Below are 20078 nucleotides of genomic sequence, written 5' to 3' on the forward strand. Positions count from 1 at the left end.
CAGTGAAGGGGAGAGGGATCTCTCTCCCTGCCCTCCCCAGTGGTCCACGCAGGGAAACTTTCCAGCCCCCTTTTCCATCACCCTAATCATTGTATTAAGCGCTTCCGATGTGCCAGGCACTGTACTAAGCGCTGGGGTGGATTCGAGCCAGTCGGGTTGGACGCAGTCCCACGTGAGCCTCACAGTCTCAATCCCCATTTTACAGGTGAGATAACTGAGGAGCGGAGAACTGAAGTGACTTACCCAAGGTCACACAGCGGACAGGTGGTGGAGCCAGAGTTAGAACCACGGCTTCCTGACTCCCAGGCCCGAGCAGGGTCTTGCTGCCCTAGGAAAGCCTCCTGGAAGCCCAGTTCCCCCTCCCCACAGTTATGTTCAGTCCTTTATTTTTGCAGCATTTGTTTAGACGCTTACTCTGCCCAACCACTGAGAAGCAGCACGGCCTAGTGGAAAGACTGCGGGCCTGGAAGTTGGAGGACCTGGGTTCTAATTCTGATGCTGCCAATTGGTTGCATTGTGACCCTGGGCAAGTCACTTCACTTCTCTGTGCCTCAGTTCTCCTGTTCTCCCTCCTGTTTAGACACTGAGCCCTATGCGGGATAGGAGCTGGGTTCAACCTAATTGGCATGCATCTACCCTGGCGCTTAGGACAGGGTTTGACATGTAGTAAGTGTTTAACAAATGCCATTACACAAACAAATCGAGCACTGGAGTAGATACGAGAAGTGGAGATCGTGTATGTCAATCCATCAGTGGGCTTCACTGAGCGCTTACTATGTACAGAGCACTGCAGTTCAGCACTTGGGAGAGTACAATCCAACAGAATTAGCAGACACATTTCTTGTCCACAACGGCCTTTCAGTCTAGAGGGGGAGACGGACATTAATGTAAATGCCCCACATAGGGTTTACAATCTTAATCTTTATATATCTAATTTATTTATTTACTTAATTTATTTTCATGTCTATCTCCCCCTCTACACTGTGAGCTCGTTGTGGGCCGGGAATGCGTCTGACATTATATTATACTCTCCCAAGCGCTTATTACAGTGCTTTGCCTGCAATAAATGTGATAATAATAACAATCTTAATCCCCATTTTGAGGTAACCAAGGCCCAGAGAATGAGGAGACTTGCCCGAGGTCACACAGCAGATAAGTGGCGGAGCTGGAATCGGAACTCAGATCCTTTGACTCCCAGGGTCGGGCTCTCTCCTGCTGTCCTCGCCCTGCTTTCAGGGGAAGGGGTCGGATGGGGGGAGGTGGTAGCTGGCGTCCAGAAAGATGGTCAGGGTGCCCACGCTGGTGAAGATGATGAACGTCCAGAGGAAGAGGCGATCCACCACCATGGCCGTGTATTGCCAATCTTCCTTGAGCTGAGGGGGAAAGGAAGGAGGTGGGAAAAACTGGATACATTCATTCAGTCGTATTTACTGAGTGCTTAACTGTGTCCGGTGCACTGGACTAAGCTCTTGGGAGAGGTCAGTAGAACAATAAAGAGACACATTCCCTGCTCACAATGTTTGCCCCGAGACCCCCAAGACTGACTGGGACCCCTTCAGTTCCCAACAACGCTCCCCTTCCCTGCCCTCATCTAAGGTTTGATCCCTCCCTCCCAAGCCCATTTCTCTTGGAAGCAGGATGGCGTAGTGGCTAGAGCCCGGGTCTGGGAGTCTCATCCCGGCTCTGCCACTTGTCTGCTGTGGGACCTTGGAAAAATCACTTGACTTCTCTGGGCCTTGGGGATTAAGACTGTGAGTCCCCTATGGGACAACGACTGCGTCTGACCTACTTAACTAGTATCTATCCCTGTCCTTGGTACAGTGTCTAACCCGTGTCTGCTATATGACCTTGAGCAAGTTACTTCACTTCTCTGGGCCTCAGTTCCCTCATCTGTAAAATGGGGATTGAGACTGTGAGCCCCATGTGGGACAGGGACTGGGCCCAACCCGATTTTCCTGTAACCACCTCAGCACTTAGTAAAGTGCCTGGCACATAGTAAGCGCTTTACAATTACCAGAGTTGTTATTATTATTAATTACTATTACGAAGGGTCAGAGGTCTTGCCCCTTTCCCACCCCTTTTTTTAATGGTATTTGTTAAGCGCTTGGGTTCTAATCTGCCACTTGTCTGCTGTGTGACCTTGGGCAAGTCATTTCACTTCTCTGGCTCTTTCTCTGGGAAAGGCCAGGAGTTTTACCCCCCTCCCCCTCATTGTTGTCTGTTTTTTTTTAATGGCACTTGTTAAGCATTTGGATTCTAATCCCAGCTCTGCCCCTTGTCTGCTGGGAGGCCTTGGACAAGTCACTTCACTTCTCTGGGCCTTAGTTCCCTCACCTATAAAATGGGGATTAAGACTGTGGCCCCCATCTGGGACAGGGACTGTGTTCAACCTGATTATCTTGTCTCTACCTCAGCGCTCAGTAAGCGCTGACACCTAGTGAGAATTAACAAAGGCCATTGAACAAAACAAAGAGTAACTTCTCTGGGCCTCAGTTCCCTCATCTGTAAAATAAGGATGAAGACTGTGAGACCCATGTGGGACATGGACTGCGTCCAACTTGATGAGCTTGGATCTACCCTAGTGCTTAGTATAGCATCTGACACTTAGTAAGCGCTTAACAAATACCATTTTTAAAAAAAGAAAAACAGGTGCTGCTCAAGGAAAGACTGAAAGGTCAAACCCTCCTGTCTGGAAAGGGGCAGGCTGAGTGGGAAGGACACAATTAATCGAATAGTAGTGTGGCCTGATGGCTAGAGCCCGGGCCTGGGAGTCGGAAGGACCTGGGTTCTCATCTCGGCCCTGCCACTTATCTGCTGGGTGACCTTGGGCAAGTTACTTCACTCCTCTGGGCCTTTGTTCCCTCATCTGCAATATGAGGATTTTCAACCCCATGTGGGACCTGGACTGTGTCCAACCTGATTACTTTGTATCTACCCCAGCGCTTCCTACAGCGCCTGGCACATAGTAAGCACTTAACAAATGCCATCATTATTAACAAATACCATAAAAAAAAGAGTCTTCCCAGCTCCCGAAGGGCGAGGGCAAGCCGGCCACGGTGCTGCCGTTCACCGAATCCCGCCGCAGCGGGGCTTGGGGTCGGCGACCTGGCGTAGCTTGAACAAGGCAGGTTCAAAACAAAACAAAAGGAAATGGTTCTCCACCCAGCTGGGTGCCAAAGCCCATGGCATGTGAAACCACAGGAAGTTGTGCAGGACGGAAAGATCGGCAGATGCGAGAGGGGCCTGGATCCAGTCGCGGGCCGGGCGAGGCCTGGGGCCGGAGGGGCTGGGGGTTCCGAGAAGAGACAGGGAGGAAGAGGAGGGACACCTGTGCCCGTGAGGATGGGCCGCCTGGGCCTCAGTCGGTGAGTCAGTTGTATTTATTGAGCACTTACTACAGAGTGTATGCAGAGCACTGTACTAAGCATGGGACAGGGCCTGTGTCCAACCTGCTTACTTGTGTCTACCCCAGCACTTAGTACAGTGCCTGGCACAGAGTAAGCGCTGAACAAATACCATAAAAGATGGTGTAGTGGATAGAGCACGGGCCCGGGAGTCAGAAGGTCATGGGTTCTAATCCCGGCTCCACCACTTGCATACTGTATGGCCTTGGGGAAGTCACTTCACTTCTCTGGGCCTAGTGACCTCATTCGTAAAATGGGGATTGAGACTGTGAGCCCCATGTGGGACAAGGACTGTGTCCAACCCTATTTGCTTGTCTCCACTCCAGTGCTTAGTACAGGATCTGGCACATAATAAGCGCTTAACAAATACTATTAGTATTATTATTATTACTTTTAATTGTAATAATAATCAAAAAGAAAAAACATGGGGGTGGGGCTTGGCTCCAAGCCCTCCAAGTGCCTTCAAGTGCTGAACGTACCGCATCATAGTCCTCCTGTTCCTGGAGCTGCTGGGCGATGTAGGTGATGGAGGCCATGGCCCCCCGTAGCTCAGGAGGCAGGTTCGGGCCCCGGCTCAGCCCCCGGCTCGGCCCGTCCATGAACCGCCTCAGGTCCGGCCCTGACGCTTCCGCCTGGAACCTGGAGGGGGGTAGGGGGAAATGGGGGCACTCCCGGACCTCTCACCCCCATTTCCAGTGAACCACAACATGCCAGTGAACCCCAACATGCCACTAAAGCCCCCCCAGGCCCCCCTCCCTCATACCTTACCCCTTGCCCAACCCCTGCCCCTCCACTTCCTCGGGGATGAGTGGCAGGCTGGAAGGCCTATCCCCTGCTCCACTCCGCTCCCTCTCTGTCCAGCCTCCCCCCCGCTCGGGGTAGAGAAAAACTGCCCCTCGCAGTGTGGCCTAGCGGACAGAGCGTGGGCCTGTGAGTCAGAAGGACCTGAGTTCTAATACCGGCTCCATCACTTGTCTGCTGTGTAACCTTGGATAAGTCACTTCACTTCTCTGGGTTTCAGTTCCCTCATCTGCAAAGTGGGGATTGACTGTGAGCCCCAAGTGGGACAGGCACCGTATCTGACCTGATTACCTGGTATCTACCCCATTGCTTAGTACAGTGCCTGTACTAAGCTCCTTGTGGGCAGGGAATGTGTCTGTTATATTATACACTCCTGAGTGCTTGGTACAGTGTTTTGCACACCATGAGGGCTCAATAAATGCAATCGAATGCATACTTCACCAATGCCATTAAAAAAACTACAACTCCCATGAGACTTTGAGGGTGTGACTTCCCCAGAGGCTCATGGGAGTTGTAGTCCCATTCCCTGAGGTAGTTTCTTGGTGGATTCGGAGAGTTGAGGGGAAGGAGGTGACATCTCTATGGGCGCCCCACCTTCCCCGCCTTTCCCTTCCCTCGGTCTCTTGCCGCTTCTACCTGCTGGGCTTGGGGAAGAGGAAGTCACCGGGTGGTTTTCGGATGAAATACTCGTCCGTCCCCCTGCCGTAGCCCCTTCCCGGGACGTCCCTCAGGACGGGCATCGGTTCCGGTTTGAAGATGGTTTCCGGCTTGGGCCTGTGCAGGCCTAGATACTTGGGGAGCTTGTGGATGAAGATCTGACGCGGGGGAAGGAGAGCAAAGTGGAGTTGAAGGGGAAGCAACCAAACAAACTCCCTGTCGGGGCTTCTACCCAGCTCCAAGGCTGCCAGGGTTGCACTTCTGGGTGCTATGGCCTCTTCTGTATTGTTGTTTTTTTAAAATATTTGTTAAGCGCATACTATGTGCCAGGTACGTACTGAGCGCTGAGGTAGAGACAAGTTAATCGGGTTGGACACAGGCTCTGTCCCACCCAGGACTCACAGTTTTAATCTCCATTTCAGAGATGAGGTAACTGAGGCCCAGAGAAGTGAAGTGACTTGGCCAGGGTCACACAGCAGACAAGTGGCAGACCGGGGTTTAGAACCCAGGTCCTCTGACTCCCAGGCCCATGCTCTTTCCACCAGGCCGTGCGGCTTCTATTTCCGGCAGTTTTATCTGAATGGGATCTTCCCCATAGAGCCCCCATTTTGAGTCGGGAGTCCCTGAGGAGAAGCCCCTGGGGTTGTGAACAATCAGAACCACAGACATCCCTGCCCCAGGGCTTGCTGAAAAACGCGGCTCGCATTCTCCTCCAGTTGTCAAAGAGCTCATGGCTCAGTCCCCAGTGGGAACTATTCATTCATTCAATCGTATTTATTGAGCGCTTACCGTGTGCAAAGCACTGTACTAAGCGCTTGAACCCCAACACCAACTCCCATCAGCATCTAGAGCCAAGGAACCCCCTTATGGGAGATGTGATCCTCAGGGTCTACTGGAAGATGTCATTTTGGGGTCGCCCTCATGGGTCCATTCCTCTAATAATAATACACAAATATCATTTTAAAAAAATAGAGGCCATGACATCCAGAGGTACAATCCTGACAGACTTGGAGCTGGGCAGAAGCCCCCACAGCCAGTTTGTTTAACTGCTTCCCCCTTCAGCTGCCCCTCCCTCGTCGCCCCTGAGTGGGGTTGGTAGATAAAATGGGTGCCCACCCCTGCTCTGGAGATTACCACCCTCCTCTGGGGCATAGGCCCAGTTTCTTGGAGTTCCTGGGCCTTCCCAATAGTCAGAGGTCAGCGGGGCTAGGAGGTGCCGGCCACCGCAAAGGCTTCTGAGAGCGGGTGGCTCTGGATCTCCCCGGGCGAACGGCAAGCCTCACCTGTCTGACCCAGAAGGGCATGGCGTGCATGTTGGGCGAGCGGTGGTGGAGGTTGAGGACCACGACGCTGAAGATGACAGAGAAGGTGACCATCACCATGGTGAACATGAGGTACTTGACGATGATGGGGACGGCCAGGGATGTCTCGGGCACTTTGTCGGCCAGCAGCAGCAGGAAGACCGTCAGGGTGAGCAGGGCAAAGATGGACAGGGTTATCTTCTCTCCTGGGGGAGGGAGGATGGCGCGTGGGCATGGGCAAAGGCGGGGGAGGGGAATAAGAAGATCATGGGTTATAATCCCGGCTCTGCCATGTGTCTGCTGTGTGACCTTGGGCAAGTCACTTCACTTCTCTGGGCCTCAGTTACCTCATCTGTAAAATGGGGATGAAGACTGTGAGTCCCAGGGGGGACAGGGACTGTGTCCAACCTGACTACCTTGGTATCTACCCCAGTGCCTAAAACAGGGCCTGGCACATCGTAAGCACTTAATACCATAATTATTATTATTTCCCTCACATGTAACTCATACACTCACATACTCAAACTTCCACACATATATTAACACACTGACACACGCTCAACACAGGCACATATATTCACACACTCCCACGAGGCCACAATACAAACACTCCCACACTCCCGCATGCTCAAAAAAGCACACATATAGTCACACACTCGCACTAGGCCACAACACATACACTCAGACACACCCATACTCACACTCATACACATATGCGCTCACACACACGTCCCTCACATATACACTCACGCACTCACCTACTCAAACACACCCACATACACTCAGATTCTCATGTGCTCAAAAACACACACGTGCATTCACCCACTCACATGAACATACATAAGCTCATACATACATACATTCGCATACATGGACACAAAAAGACACACCCCCCCCCACAGAGACACAGTCACCCCTCCACCCTCCCCGCACCCACACTCACCAGCGTCAGGAGGCAGGTAGAAGACGAAGATGGCGAGGAGAGTGATAAGGATGCAGGGGATGATGACGTTGACCAGGTAGAAGAGGGGCTTCCGGCGGATGATCAGGTAGAAGGTGACGTCTTCCCGCTGCCCTTCCATGGCCACCTCCAGTCCGTGGAGCTTAGATGGCTTGTGGATGATCTCCCACTGGCCATTCTCTATGGAGCACCGGTCGGGAGCGGGGAGGGAGGGTCAGAGCCGGGGAGGGCCTAGCGTCCGGGCAAGGGGGCAGGGGGGAGGCTCAGGGACCACAGGGGTTTCGGTACGGCAGGAAACCGAAGGTCTAGGAGGCCCGTCCGCCTGGGCGGGATTCAGAGGCAGGGGGCTAGTCAAAATGACCACCCTGGCCAGCCCAAGGACCTAGGGTTTCTGCAGCAAAGCCGGGTGACGTCCCTGCGTGTCCCGGGCATGGAACGGCCCTGCGGTTCCTCTTTATCTGCCTCCACTGAATGAAAGGGAGCGTGTCTGTTTCTTGTTGGATTGTGCTCTCCCAAGCACTTAGTATAGCACTCTGCACACAGTAAGCGCTCAATAAATACCATTAACTTGTTGAATGAATAAAAGAGAAGTGGAGGAAAACGCAGAGAAGAGGAGGAGGAGGAAGGAAAGGAGGAAAAGGAGGAAGAGGAGGAAACTGTAAGCTCGTTGTGGGAGGGAATGTGTTTATTGTACTGTACTCTCCCAAACGCTTAGTACAGTGCTCTGCACACAGTAAGCGCTCAATAAATACGACTGGCTGACTAGCTGAGAGGGAAGGGATTGGGATGCAGAGGATTGGGGTGATCGGGGTCTGACCGATGAACGTGGGCTCGTGGATGCGTATCTCCGGGCCTTCCCCATCCTGGCTGGGGCTGAGGCGGAGCTGGGAGCTGTCGTAGCTGTAGGAGCTGAACACCATGGTGCAGTTCTGCCAGTCGAAGGGGAAGTAGGTGACCTGGGGAGAGGGCGGGAGGCGGGGGCACATGGGGTGTCAGCCCAGGGAAGGGCAGAGCCCTAGGGGAGTCCAGGAGGGACCGTTGGGGATGGGCGTGGGCAGGGAATCCATTTGGAAGGGGCCCGGGGAGAAATCTACTAGGGATTTGGGAATACATTGGGAGGAATGGGGGAGGAAATCCTCCCGGCTCTATCACATGTCTGTTGTATGTCCTAGGGCAAGTCACTTCACTTCTCTGGGCCTCAGTTCCCTCATCTGTAAAATAGGGATTAAGACTGTGAGCTCCACGCAGGACAGGGACTGTGTCCAACCTCATTAGCTTATATCTACCCCGGTGCTTAGTACAGTGCTCAAGTACTATTATTTTTACTGTTATTATCATTATTATCATCGTCATCCACTGGGAAGGCCCGGGGAATCCACTAAGGGGGGCATAGAGAAATCCACTGGGAGGGACGGGGGGGATACACTAAGAGTCACTGGGGAATCCAATGGGAGGGACCAGGGGGATCCACTAAGGGGTCATAAGGGAACCCACTGGGAGGGAGTAGGGGAGATCCACCGGATGGACCAGGGGGATCCCCTGGGAGGGCAGCGGGCAGGGGGTCAGCGCGGGCCCGGGCAGACGGCACCTGGATGCTGCAGCTACTGCGATAAATGGCGGGCGGCTCCCAGCGCACCGTGCCGTCCGGGGTCACCAGCACGTTGATGCCAAGGCCAATTTCGAAGGTGCCATCGTTGCTGGAGGGAGGGGAAGAGGGCGGGACCCAAGTGTTGGGAGAAGGGACTGCTCCTTCTGCAGGGCCCGGAACCCAGCCCCCCTCCTCTCCCCAGCCCTCCGAGCTTCACCTCTCCTCTTGGTCCGGCGAGGCCTCTCTCCCCAGGTCCCACCCCCACCCTGAGGTTCCTCCCCCTTTTTCCAAGTCTCCCCACCCGTGCCTCACTTATTCATGAGCACTATGTCTGGGAGCCAGACATCATCAGACGTGATCCGCAGGGAGTCGATCCCCTCGTGATCCTCAGGGTCCCAGCTCAGCCGGTAATCGGTCCACACCTACCACGGGGAGGCCACGGATGGGGAAGGGATCAGGATGAGAATCTGAGGTTATTATTTCTTTTTAAATTAGTGCTTACTTGAAAAAGAAAATGGTATTTGTTAAATGCCTACTATGTGCCAGGCTAATCGGGTTGGACACAGTCCCTGTCCCACATGGGGCTCACGGTCTTAATCCCCATTTTACAGAGGTGGGGGAAGAGGCCTTACCAGGTCCAGATAAACCTTTGTGATCATTTCCTCGTCCTTTTCGTTCTGGAAGAGAAGCGGGTTGAGGTTATTTATGTATTTATCTATTTATTTACTTGAATGTCGGTCACCCCCTCTAGACTATAAGATCTCTGTGGGCAGGGAATGTGTCTGTTTGTGGTTGTATGGTCCTCTCCCGAACGCTTAGTGCAGTGTTTGGCACAGAGTAAGCGCTTAACAGATACCACGATGATTATAATTTCCATTCTAACACCGCCCCTCCGCAGCCATGGCCCCGCCCCTTTCTAGCCATAGTCGTAGTCTATAGAGAAGCAGCGTGGTTCAGTGGAAAGAGCACGGACTTGGGAGTCAGAGGTCATGGGTTCGAATCCAGGCTCCACTGCTTGTCAGCTGTGTGGCTTTGGACAAGTCACTTCACTTCTCTGGGCCTCAGTTCCCCCATCTGTAAAATGGGGATGAGGACTGTGAGCCCCACGTGGGACAACCTGATCACCTTGTATCCCCCCCCAGCGCTTAAAACAGTGCTTCGCACATAGTAAGCGCTTAACAAATACCGACATTATTATTATTATTATTATTATTATTAATCCCGCCCCTTTTAGCCCCGTCCCTACACCGCTCATGTCAATCATCAGTAGGCCCCGCCCATTTATAGACCCACTCCCTTTAACCCCGCCCCCGGCACGCCTCACGCCAATCTTCTTTAGGCCCCGCCCCTTTCCAGACCTCGTGTCAATCTCCCGCTTGCCCCGCCCCTTTCCAGATCAATTCGTCTATAACCATTCATTCCTTCATTCAATCGTATTTATTGAGCGCTCACTGTGTGCAGAGCACTGTACTAAGCGCTCGGAATGTACAATTGGGCAACAGATAGAGACAATCCCTGCCCAACGACGGGTTCACAGTCTACAAGGGGGAGACGGACAACAAAACAAAACAAGGAGGCATCAGATTGATTTATGCCAATGCCTGTTTACTGGTTCTGCCGTCCGCCTCCCCCTCTGTAGACTGTTAGCCCGTCGTTGGGCAGGGATTGTCTCTTTTTATTGCTGGATTATACTTTTCAAGCGCTTAGTACAGTGCTCTGCACACAGCAAAGGCTCAATTTATCAGCTGTGTGACTTTGGGCGAGTCACTTAACTCCTCTGTGCCTCAGGTACCTCATCTGGAAAATGGGGATTAAGACGGTGAGCCCCAGGTGGGACAACCTGATTACCTCGTATGAAGCCCAGCGCTTAGAGCAATGCTTTGCTCATAGTAAGCGCTTAACAAATATCATAATTAGTAATGAATACGATTGAATGAATGAATACGATTGAATGAATGAATGAACGATCCCACCCCTGACTCACCCGGGCCGGTCTTCATGAGGCCCGGCCCCGCGTCGATCTCTTTCATTCATCCCATTATTCATTCACTAGTATTTATTGAGCGCTTACTATGTCCCGAGCACTGTACTAAGCGCTTGGAATGGACAAGCTGGCACCAGCTAGACACAATCCCTGCCCATCGAGGGGCTTACAGTCTAATCGGGGGAGACAGACCGACAAAAGCAATAGCAGTAAATAGAATCAAGGGGATGTACATGTCATTAACAAAATGAATTATTTATTGAGCGCTCACTGGGTGCAGAGCGCCGTACTGAGCGCTCGGAAATTCGATGGGGCACCAGATAAGAGACAATCCCTGCCCAACGGCGGGCTCCCAGCTGAGAAGAGAGAAATTCAGTGCCTCGCCGTCGGTCACAGAGCCGGCAGATGTCAGAGGCGGGATTAGAACCCCAGTCCCCCCGTTGCCAGGCCTGAGCGGTGTCCTCTAGGCCGCTCCCAGCCCCGGCCCCGCGTCCACCTTCGGCAGGCCCCGGTGCCCCCGGTCCCCGCTCACCAGGCTGATGAGCTGTGCCAGGCGCAGGCCGACGCGGACGGGGACTCGCTCCTCGGGGGTGGGCGCCGGCCGCACGTCTCGGTTGTAGTGGGCGAACAGCTGGTCCAGCAGCGGCCCCTCCGCGGGCGACCCCCCGGACCCTGAGCGGGGGGGGAGTGGGCTCGGGCATCGCACGGAGGGACGGAGGCCCCTCCGGGGGGGGACCCGGGCACCCCCGCCCCCCGCCCCGGCCCAGTCCCCGTACCTGCCACCGTCCAGCCGGCCAGGACCCCCAGCAGCCACAGCCACCTCGGCCCCATGGCCTCCCCGCCTCGGCCGGGCACCGGGAGGATCGGGTGACCGGAGGCAGGGGGGAAGTGACGAGGCCGCCGGGAATGTCCACCTGTCGCCCCTCATCTCCTCCTGCCATCCCCGGGCGCCCCCTCCTCTCCCTCCGCCCCCCGGGACGGACGGGCAGAAGGTCGCGCGGCTCGGTAGAAATTCCCTTTAATCCGGAGAGCGGATGGGGCCGAGTTGAGATCCCACACCATCTCGGGGGTCGTGACCGCGGCCGGGGAGGGGAAGCGGAGGGAAGGACAGAGAAGCAGGGCTCTATCCGGCATGCGGCAAGGTTACTCGGGTGGGGGAAGTTAGGGGCAGAAGGCGGGGGAGGCAACACATCACCGGGCTTCGTCAATTCCCTCCTAGAGGTAGGAGCAGCGTGACCTAGTGGGAAGGGCCCCGGCCTGGGGGTCACAGTCCGCGGGTTCTAATCCCCACCCTGCCACTTGCCTGCTCTATGACCTCCGGCAAGTCACTTCACTTCTCTGGGCTTCAGTCATCTCCTTTGTAAAATGGCAATTAAGACGAGCCCCACGTGGGACTGGGACTGTGTCCAACCTCATATCTACCCCGGCGCTTAGAACAGTGCTCGGCCCATAGTAAGTACTTAACAAACCACAATTATCATCATTATTATTATTAGAGGTCCCAGCCCGCCCACCTCCCCCCCCCCCAAGCAATTCCTCTGACTTCCCCAACCCTCAGTGGATCGTATTTGTCAGGTGCTTACCGTGTGCAGAGCACTGCACTAAGCACTTCCAAGTCCTCCCTCTGGGAGTTCGGGACAGGGAGTCACCTTCCCTTATCCCTCCCCCCACCCCCTTTTTGAGCCCCGCACTAAGCACTTGACCTCCTTCCCCCAGATCCTCCCTCCCCACTCACTGGGGGTTTGGAAAGGAGTCACCTTCCCTTCCCCCACCGCTTTTTGCCCCAATCTGGGAAAAGGGAGTGGAAGGGGAGCAGACAAAGACGTTTATTACTGAGGGGGGAATCCCTCCTCATCTCCACCCCCTCCCCCCGAAAGTCTCGTAGCGATAATGGAGACCGCAGAAGTGGCCTTTGGTGAGGTAGGTGAATGCGCGTATCCCCAAAGAACCCTGGTATCCTGCCCCCCCCGCTCCTCCCCCCAGCCCCCCACCCCCTCCCCAACCCCAGTTGCTCCATTCCCTTCCAGAATCCAGGCATGCATTGTTCCTCCTGGGGTCAGGAGAAGGGGCGGGACCCTGGAGGCTAGCGATTTTGGAGGCTCTGGTACCCTGGAAAGTGCATTTTAAAAACGACGAGTGTTTCTCTATGTGGAAGAACCAGATTTTTAGAAAACTAGCTAAGAAACTAACAACAAACACTCTAAGGTGGCTCTTGGTGCATCAAGTACGTGGCTTGGTCCGGATCGAGAGCACCTAGCCTCTCAAGAGCCCCGTGGCCCTGGATACCCTTGTGGGATGGGTCTAGAACCATGCTCAGTCTGGAGCAAGACCGTGGCTACCCAGAATCCAGCTCCAGCCAGGGAGAAGAGGTGACTTGAGCTGCAACCTAGAACTGAGATCCGCTGGGACGGAAATTATGGCTCTATTGTGATCTAGACTAGGTAGTTTAGAACCAGGGTCCTCTTGACCTGGGACAGGAGGGCTGCGATAATCTGGGACGAGGCCCAGGGTGGTCCAAGACTATGGCTCAGTGGTGATCTAGAACCAGGTGGTCTAGAGCTGGGGGAGGGGGCCGGGAGGGGGGTGTCCTCCCGGACCCAGAAGGGAGGCCTGCGATGCCCTGGAACGAAGTTCAGTTCCTCCCCGAATTATGGCTCTGCTGCGATCTAGAACCGAGGGCCGGAGCGGTCTAGACCCCGGTCCTTCTGGACCGAGGAGGGAGGCTTCTGGTGATCTAGAACTGGGCTCAGTCCAGCACCGGACTGTGGCTCTGCTGTGATCTAGAATCGGCCGCGATTCTTTGAGCGTCGGAATCGCTCCAAGGATGTAAGTCTGCGGCGATCCAGGAACGGAGTTGAGAAAACAGATTGGGTAATGATCCAGAAGCGGGAGACGTCTGGGCGGAGAACATTCCAGAGGCGCATCCAGGTTTGTAGACCTCAACGAGGGCTCCACGCAACCCGCGAACATGCCGGTGGTGACCTCGAACAGACTCCGGAAACCAGACGGGGGACCTGGGCTGAGGTCCGCACACCTTGACGATCTAGAACGGGGTTCTCTCCTGATCCAAAATGCGGGCCCGTCTCTGACAAAGTGGGCTTTGGGGAGGCAGGGGGAACGGAGGGCCAGGGTGAAGCTGGGAAAGAAGGCTGAGGGAAAACTCGTTCTTGGTTTCCTCCTCCTCCTCCTCCTTCTCCTTCTCCTCCGGTCCCCCCATGAGTCAGAGTCCCCACCTGGACGAGAGAAGACTGGACCGCCTTTTTTGTGAGTCCATCCAAACCCAGAAGGTTCTGGGGCCCCAAGCAGGATGGGAGGGCGATGTGGGGGAGGAGAGGCTGGCGGGGTGGATGAGGTCCCCTCCAGGGCCCGCGTGGCTGTGTCTGTGGGAGGGAGAGGGGCGAGTGGGGCGGGCCCGATCCTGGGGGCTACGTCTCCAGGGGCTCAGCTGCCAGGGGCGTTTCTTCCTGGGTAGGGGGTGACTCAGGGACTTTGTGGAGCGATGGTTCCCGGTACATGGCCACTGCAGCGAAAGAAACCACCGGCACAGAGAGGGAGACAGAGACAGAGAGAGGCAGAGAGCACATGGTTAAGCCCCAGGCTCCTCCCTCAATCCAGGACAAGGAGGCGCGGGGGGTCCGCCCTCCTCCCAGGAGCTCCCTGGCAGAACTACCCATTCCCTCGTTGCATCCCGGTGAAGCAGTGTGGCCTCATGGATAGAACCTGGGCCTGGGAGTCAAAAAGACCTGAGTTCTAATCCCAGCTCACTTGTCTGCTGAGTGACCTTGGGCAAGTCACTTCACTTCTCTGGGCCTCAGTTCCTTCATCTGAAAAATGGGGACTAAGAGTGTGAGCCCTATGTGGGACAAGGTCTGTGTCCAACCTGATTAGCTTAGATCTAACCCTGCACTTAGAATAGTGCCTGGCACATAGCGCTTAAATACCATAACTGCCCTCTTTCCCCCAGATCCCTGGACGAACTATGCATTCCCTCGGAGCATCACTCCATCTCGGTTGGCACAGTCTCAACAGGGACGGGTCGGGGAGTCAGGGATCCTGAGTTCTAACCCCAGCTCCTCCACCAAATGGTAAGAATCAAGGTAATTGTTAAGCGCTTTCTATGTGGATACTACTAGTTGGATACTACCCCTTCCCCACACAGGACTCACACACTTCGTGAGGAGGGAGTAGCACGCCACTCGCTCACTGTGTGATCTTGGGCAAGTCCTTTAACTGCTCTGTGCCTTTGAAAATCCGCTCTCCCTCCTACTTGGTGAGCCTCCGGTGGGACAGGGATTGTGACTGACCTGATTCGCTTCACTTCTCTGGGCCTCGGTTTCCTCCTCTGTAAAATGGGGATCCAATCCTACTCCCTCCCCTTTAGATTGCGAACCCCAGGTGGGACAGGGATTGTGTCCGACCTGGTTCACGTCACCCAGCCTCAGTTTCCTCTGCTGTAAAATGGAGATTAAATCCTACTCCCTCCCCCTTCGACTAGGAGCCCCCCTGGGACGGGGGCTGTGTCCAAAATGACAATTTTGTATCTACCCCAGTGCTTCGTTCAGAGCCTAGTGCCATGCTAGTACCACTGTTATTAATATCACAACAGAACCTTCCTCGCAGGATCTAGCCACCCAGCCACCATATCATCCCTACCACGCGATCCAGCCACGATATCATCCCCGCCACGATCCAGCCCCATCTCATCTGCTGTCACGATATGGGTCCCCTCCGCCTTAAAGGAGAAGGCGACTTCTCCCCTAAACCTCCCGGCCACATCACATGGCATGTCCCCTAGCGATCCTGGCAGAATAATGTAATAATAATAATAATAATAATTAAGGTATTTGTTTAGCGCTTACTGTGTGGCAGGCACTAAGTGCTGGGGTAGATACAAGCAAATCAGGTTGGACATAGTCCCTGTCCCATGTGGGGCTCACAGTCTCAATCCCCACATGGGATTAGAGGAGGTAACTGAGGTCCAGAGAAGTGAAGTGAGTTGCCCAAGGTCACACAGACAAGTGGCAGAGCCGGGATTAGAACCCTTGACCTTCAGATTCCCAGGCCCCAGCTCTAGTCATTATGCCACGTTGCCTTTCAGAACCTTGCCCACCCCCGTGCCGCCCAAAGTAAAGTCGGGGAGGGGCGGGGGGTGGAGTTCAGACCTTCCAGTAGCTTGGGCAGGAAGTGGGCCGCGGCTTTGGTCTTCTTGACCCGGTTCCCCTTCATGGCCCGGCCCTCCTTGTCCAGACCCAGGTACCAAGCGCGTCCGGAGCGACACTGGCGATACAGGGCCGAGGCGTAGAGGACGTAGTAGTTCTCGAAGACACACTCCTTGAAGCGGCACTCAGCCGTGAAGTGAGGCTGCGGGGTCAGGATCGGAGGGTCAGAGGTGATTTGGGGGTTGGGGTGGGGGGATGGGACCCTGGGACAACCAGAGATGAGGAAAGGTGGTGTCTGAGTTCCTGAGGGGAGCAGAAGGTTTTGAGGGGAGGAAGGGGAGAGGGGATTAAGGGGTAGGACCCACCTGGGTCGCGGGTGAGGGGTGGGGAGGGGGCGCAGAGGAGTAGGAGTTGTGGGAGAGGGGACAGATGTAAGGGGGAGGTATCCCAGGGGTGGCAGGAAGCGCTTGGGAGGCAGAACGGGGGTGAAGAGTCACGATAGACTCGAAGCTCGTTATGGGCAGGGAATGCATCTGCTCATTCTGTTGGACTGAACTCCCCCAAGCGCTTAATACATGCAGTAAGCACTCAATAAATCCCACCGATTGACTGATGGATTGATCAGGGCAGGGCTCTCACCGAGGCGTACAGCAGACCCTCCGCGTTCATCGCCATGTATTGACCCGACTTGGCGCTCTGGATGGTGACTACGCGTAACCCCACGGGGATCAGGTTGAAGAGGGCTGGGGAGGGGGGAGCGGAGGTCACCGGAACACAAAGACCCGGAACTCCCTCTCCCCCGTTCCCACAGAGCCCAGAGACCCCCGCCCTTGCCTCCCCACAGAGAGGCTCCCCCTCAGTGGCGACAGCCATCCCCTCCCTCAGCCTCTGGTGTCTGGAATACTCCCTGGAGGAGGCAGAAGGAGACAGAGACGGAGGTCACCTCAATCCCCTCGCCCCCTCCTACCTCACCTCGCTGCTGTCCTACTCCAACCCAGCCCACACGCTTCGCTCTTCTAATGCCAACCTACCCACTGCCCCTTGATCTCATCTATCTCGACTTCAACCTCTCGCCCAACTCTGGCCTCGAACGTTCTCTCTCCTCATAGACTCTCCCCGCCTCATCCACGGGACCTTCCCTGACTAAGCCCTCATTTCCTTCTCTCCCACTCCCTCTACGTCACCTTGATTTGCTCCCTTCCCCCCCCGCCCCACCAGTCAGCCCTGCAGCACTTCTGTCTATATCCTTAATTTAATTATTTATATTAACGCCCATCTCCTCTAGATTGGAAGCTCGCTTTAGGCGGGGAAGCCTCTATTGTACTGTACTCTCCCAAGCGCTTAGTAACAGCGTTCGGCACACCGTAAGCGCTCAATGAATACGATCAGCTAATTGATAGGTGTAGAAAGGAAGGATGGAGATGCCACGAGGCTCGATGATCTGGTCTTCAGCATCCCCCCCACCATGTCCCCAGACGGCGAGTCCCATGAGGCTCGATGGGGATGGGGGTGGGGGGTGGCTGAGCAGAGCAAGGGTTGCTGAGAGTTGTAGTCCTCCTCGAGGCCCTTGCCCCGGCCCTCCGCCCCCCCAGCTCACTGAAGGTGCTGGTGTCTTCCTGGGTCCCCTGGATGGTCCCATCGGGATTGGCCTGGAGATAGAAACCCTGACGGCAGAAGAGTTTCGTGACAATGCCTTTGAGCTGGGGCTCTGTTTGGGGAGAAAGAGGGAGACAGAGTTGAGAGGGATAGAGACACACACACACACTTTGTCACCCTTAGAATCTAGATCTGCAGGCTTTTAGGGGCTTGGAAATGGGGGTGGGGAGTCCCGAGGGATCGGGGGTTCAGACCGGTGCGGGGGTCTGCCTTTATTCTCATGGATTTCACTTCCTCCCCGGAATTTCTGAAGGCAGCCGGAGATCGCTCCTCCCCCTCACCACCGGCCTCTCAGGCTTAATTTATTGAAATTTATTTAAATAGCTTAATTCCTTCTCAATACCTTCCGCTCAGGCGAGGAAGTGGGGAAGGGTGGGGGGGAGTGGGAGAGTTGGAGAGACAAGAGATGGAAGCAGGGAGGCAGAGGCAAAGACAGCTATGAGGTGCAGAGGGGGAAGAGAGATATGGGGGCAGAGAGATAAGGAGCCAGGGAGAGATAGCCGTGGGGAGAAGGGGGGAAGGGGAGATTGAAGAGGGGGAGAGGGGGATTGAGGAGGAAGAAGAGGGGGTGGGCGGCTCGGCCTGGGGAAACAGGGCTTGGGGGTAAATGCAGAGGCGGGGGGAGCTGGGTGGGTGGGTGGGGGAAGCCAGGGTGAGGGTGAGGGCAAGGCCTGGCCGGGCTTGCTGAGTCAGCACCTGCTGCTGGTGCTGCTGCTGCTGCTGCTGAGCTCGGCTCGCTCCAGCCCCCCTCATCCTCCTCGGGTGGCCGCCTGGCCTGACCCCGGCTCCCCTCCGACACCCAGGCCCACAGACCCCGGCCCCTCCCCCCTCCCCTCCCCCGAGGCCCGGGGGGGCCCAGGGTGGGAAGGGAAGGGGCGGGAATCTGGGGGAATGCCCCGAGTGCGAGAGGAGGGAAACCTTGGGCGATACCATGAAGGGCGAGGGGGGGGAGGGGGGCGAGGGGCCGGGTCACGTGGGCCCGGGGGCTCCGGCGAGGGGGGCCGAGGGAAGTTCCATCCCGCGCGGGGGCGGGGGGGAGGTGTCCTTCAGGGGGCGTCGACGTGGAGCTGAAGGTGGGGGCGGGGGGCGCTCCGAGGGAGACCCCCAGGGGTCATCCCGCCCGGCCCCGACTCTTCCCAGGGCTGGCCTGTGCCCCCCCTTTCCTTAGGCAGGTGGTACGGTCCCCCGGGCCCGGCGGGGGAATCCCCCGGGTCCTCCGGGCCCGCCCGGGGCCCGCAGGTGGTGGACGCTTTCCCCTCGGAGCCCCCTCCCCATTTCCGCGGGGGCCGAGCCTCGAGGGGGTCCCGCAAGGGGCACGCGGAGCCCTCCCTCCCCGCCCCCCGCATCCCCCTCTCTGAAGGTGCCCGGTGAGGACAGAGGAAAGTCCCTCCCGAGCGCCGGAGGGAGGACGGGGGGTCGTGGGGGGGGGGGGGCGAGTCCGAGAGGGGGATGGGGCGGGGGGCGTGCGGACACAAGGACGGGCCAGGCAGAGTTAGGGAGGCGGGGTGGGGGCCGCCTCAGGACCGGCCGGCGGGAGAGCGCGGGAGCGAAACCGCAGAGCCCGGGCGGGAGACTCCCCCTCGGAACCCAGGCCCCCGGCCGTCGTCCCTCCTCCTCCCGTCCCCTTCAAGGTGGCCGGTGTCGGGGGGGGGGGGGGGAAGGGGAGGGACGCGACGGGCCGGGGGACGGACGGACGGACGGACACAGGTCACCTGGGTCCTCGGCGGCCTCTATCCCGACGGGGAGACCCGGGGTGGGGGGAGCAAAGGCGCGGGAAACTGAGTCACGCGCCTTCGGCCTTAGTGGGAGGTCGGATTCTCTGCCGCCCGCGCCAGGGACCCAGGCGTCCGGGCCGGGCCACTCACCGGGCGCCTTCTGGAGCCTCGCCCGGCGGCCCCCGCACAGCCGGACCTTGCTGAACAGGATGAGGAGCTGCTTCTGGCAGAGGGACTTGGTTCCTCGGGGGCAGACCCGCCTCTGGGCCGCCACCGGACGGCTGGTGCCCGGCTCTCGAACCTCCCGCTTCTGCCGGATCAAGCCGCTGGCCAGCGCCGCCATGGCCACCCCCTCCCCACCCCCCAAACGGCCTCAACCCCCGCCCCCCGCAACCCCGGTGGCTAGACGCCGGGGCCCGAAGGACCTGGGTTCTAATTGCACCCCGCCACTTGTCTGCTGGGTGACCTTCACTTCACTTCTCTGGGCCTCGGTTCCCTCATCTGGAAGATGGGGATGGAGACCGTGAGCCCCACGTGGGACAGGCACTGTGTCCGACCCGACTGGCTTCGATCCAGCCCAGTGCTTAGTACAGGGCCCCGCGCATAGTAAGCGCTTCACAAACACCGTGTAAAAAAAAAAAAAAAACCCACCCAGAAACCTGCCACCCCCGCGGACCCCGCCGTCTGAGCCCCAGCCCCCCAGAAGAGGCTCAATAAAGCCCCCACACTGACCGGAAGTCACTCCCGGGAAATGTGTCCATCGCCCCTCTTTCTCCAGCCCCCCACAACCCTTTCTCCTCCTGCCCCGTCCAAGTGGTCCCTGACCTCAATAGCCCTCCAGCCCCCCAAAGT

At 56.7% G+C, this 20078-nt stretch overlaps 2 protein-coding genes across 2 annotated transcripts; both read right to left on the minus strand.

Moving 5' to 3' along the window:
- Window positions 1-1154: 1154 nt before the first annotated feature.
- On the minus strand, window positions 1155-11527 carry CHRNB1 (cholinergic receptor nicotinic beta 1 subunit). The gene is made up of 11 exons (XM_029055563.1): window positions 11473-11527; window positions 11229-11368; window positions 9345-9389; window positions 9025-9134; window positions 8713-8821; window positions 7942-8080; window positions 7107-7304; window positions 6146-6369; window positions 4842-5020; window positions 3884-4043; window positions 1155-1373 (listed from the first exon to the last, which is right to left on the minus strand). Exons 1-11 carry the CDS (start codon window positions 11525-11527, stop codon window positions 1233-1235), a joined length of 1500 nt encoding a protein of 499 aa, XP_028911396.1. The 3' UTR covers window positions 1155-1232.
- A 1318-nt stretch (window positions 11528-12845) lies between these two features.
- On the minus strand, window positions 12846-19569 carry FGF11 (fibroblast growth factor 11). The gene is made up of 5 exons (XM_029056214.1): window positions 19377-19569; window positions 17453-17563; window positions 16495-16598; window positions 15859-16057; window positions 12846-14216 (listed from the first exon to the last, which is right to left on the minus strand). The coding sequence occupies exons 1-5, from the start codon at window positions 19567-19569 to the stop codon at window positions 14122-14124; spliced, it is 702 nt and encodes a 233-aa protein (XP_028912047.1). The 3' UTR covers window positions 12846-14121.
- Window positions 19570-20078: the final 509 nt, after the last annotated feature.

Source organism: Ornithorhynchus anatinus, chromosome X5 (genome assembly GCF_004115215.2).
Source record: "Ornithorhynchus anatinus isolate Pmale09 chromosome X5, mOrnAna1.pri.v4, whole genome shotgun sequence".
NCBI lineage: Eukaryota > Metazoa > Chordata > Mammalia > Monotremata > Ornithorhynchidae > Ornithorhynchus > Ornithorhynchus anatinus.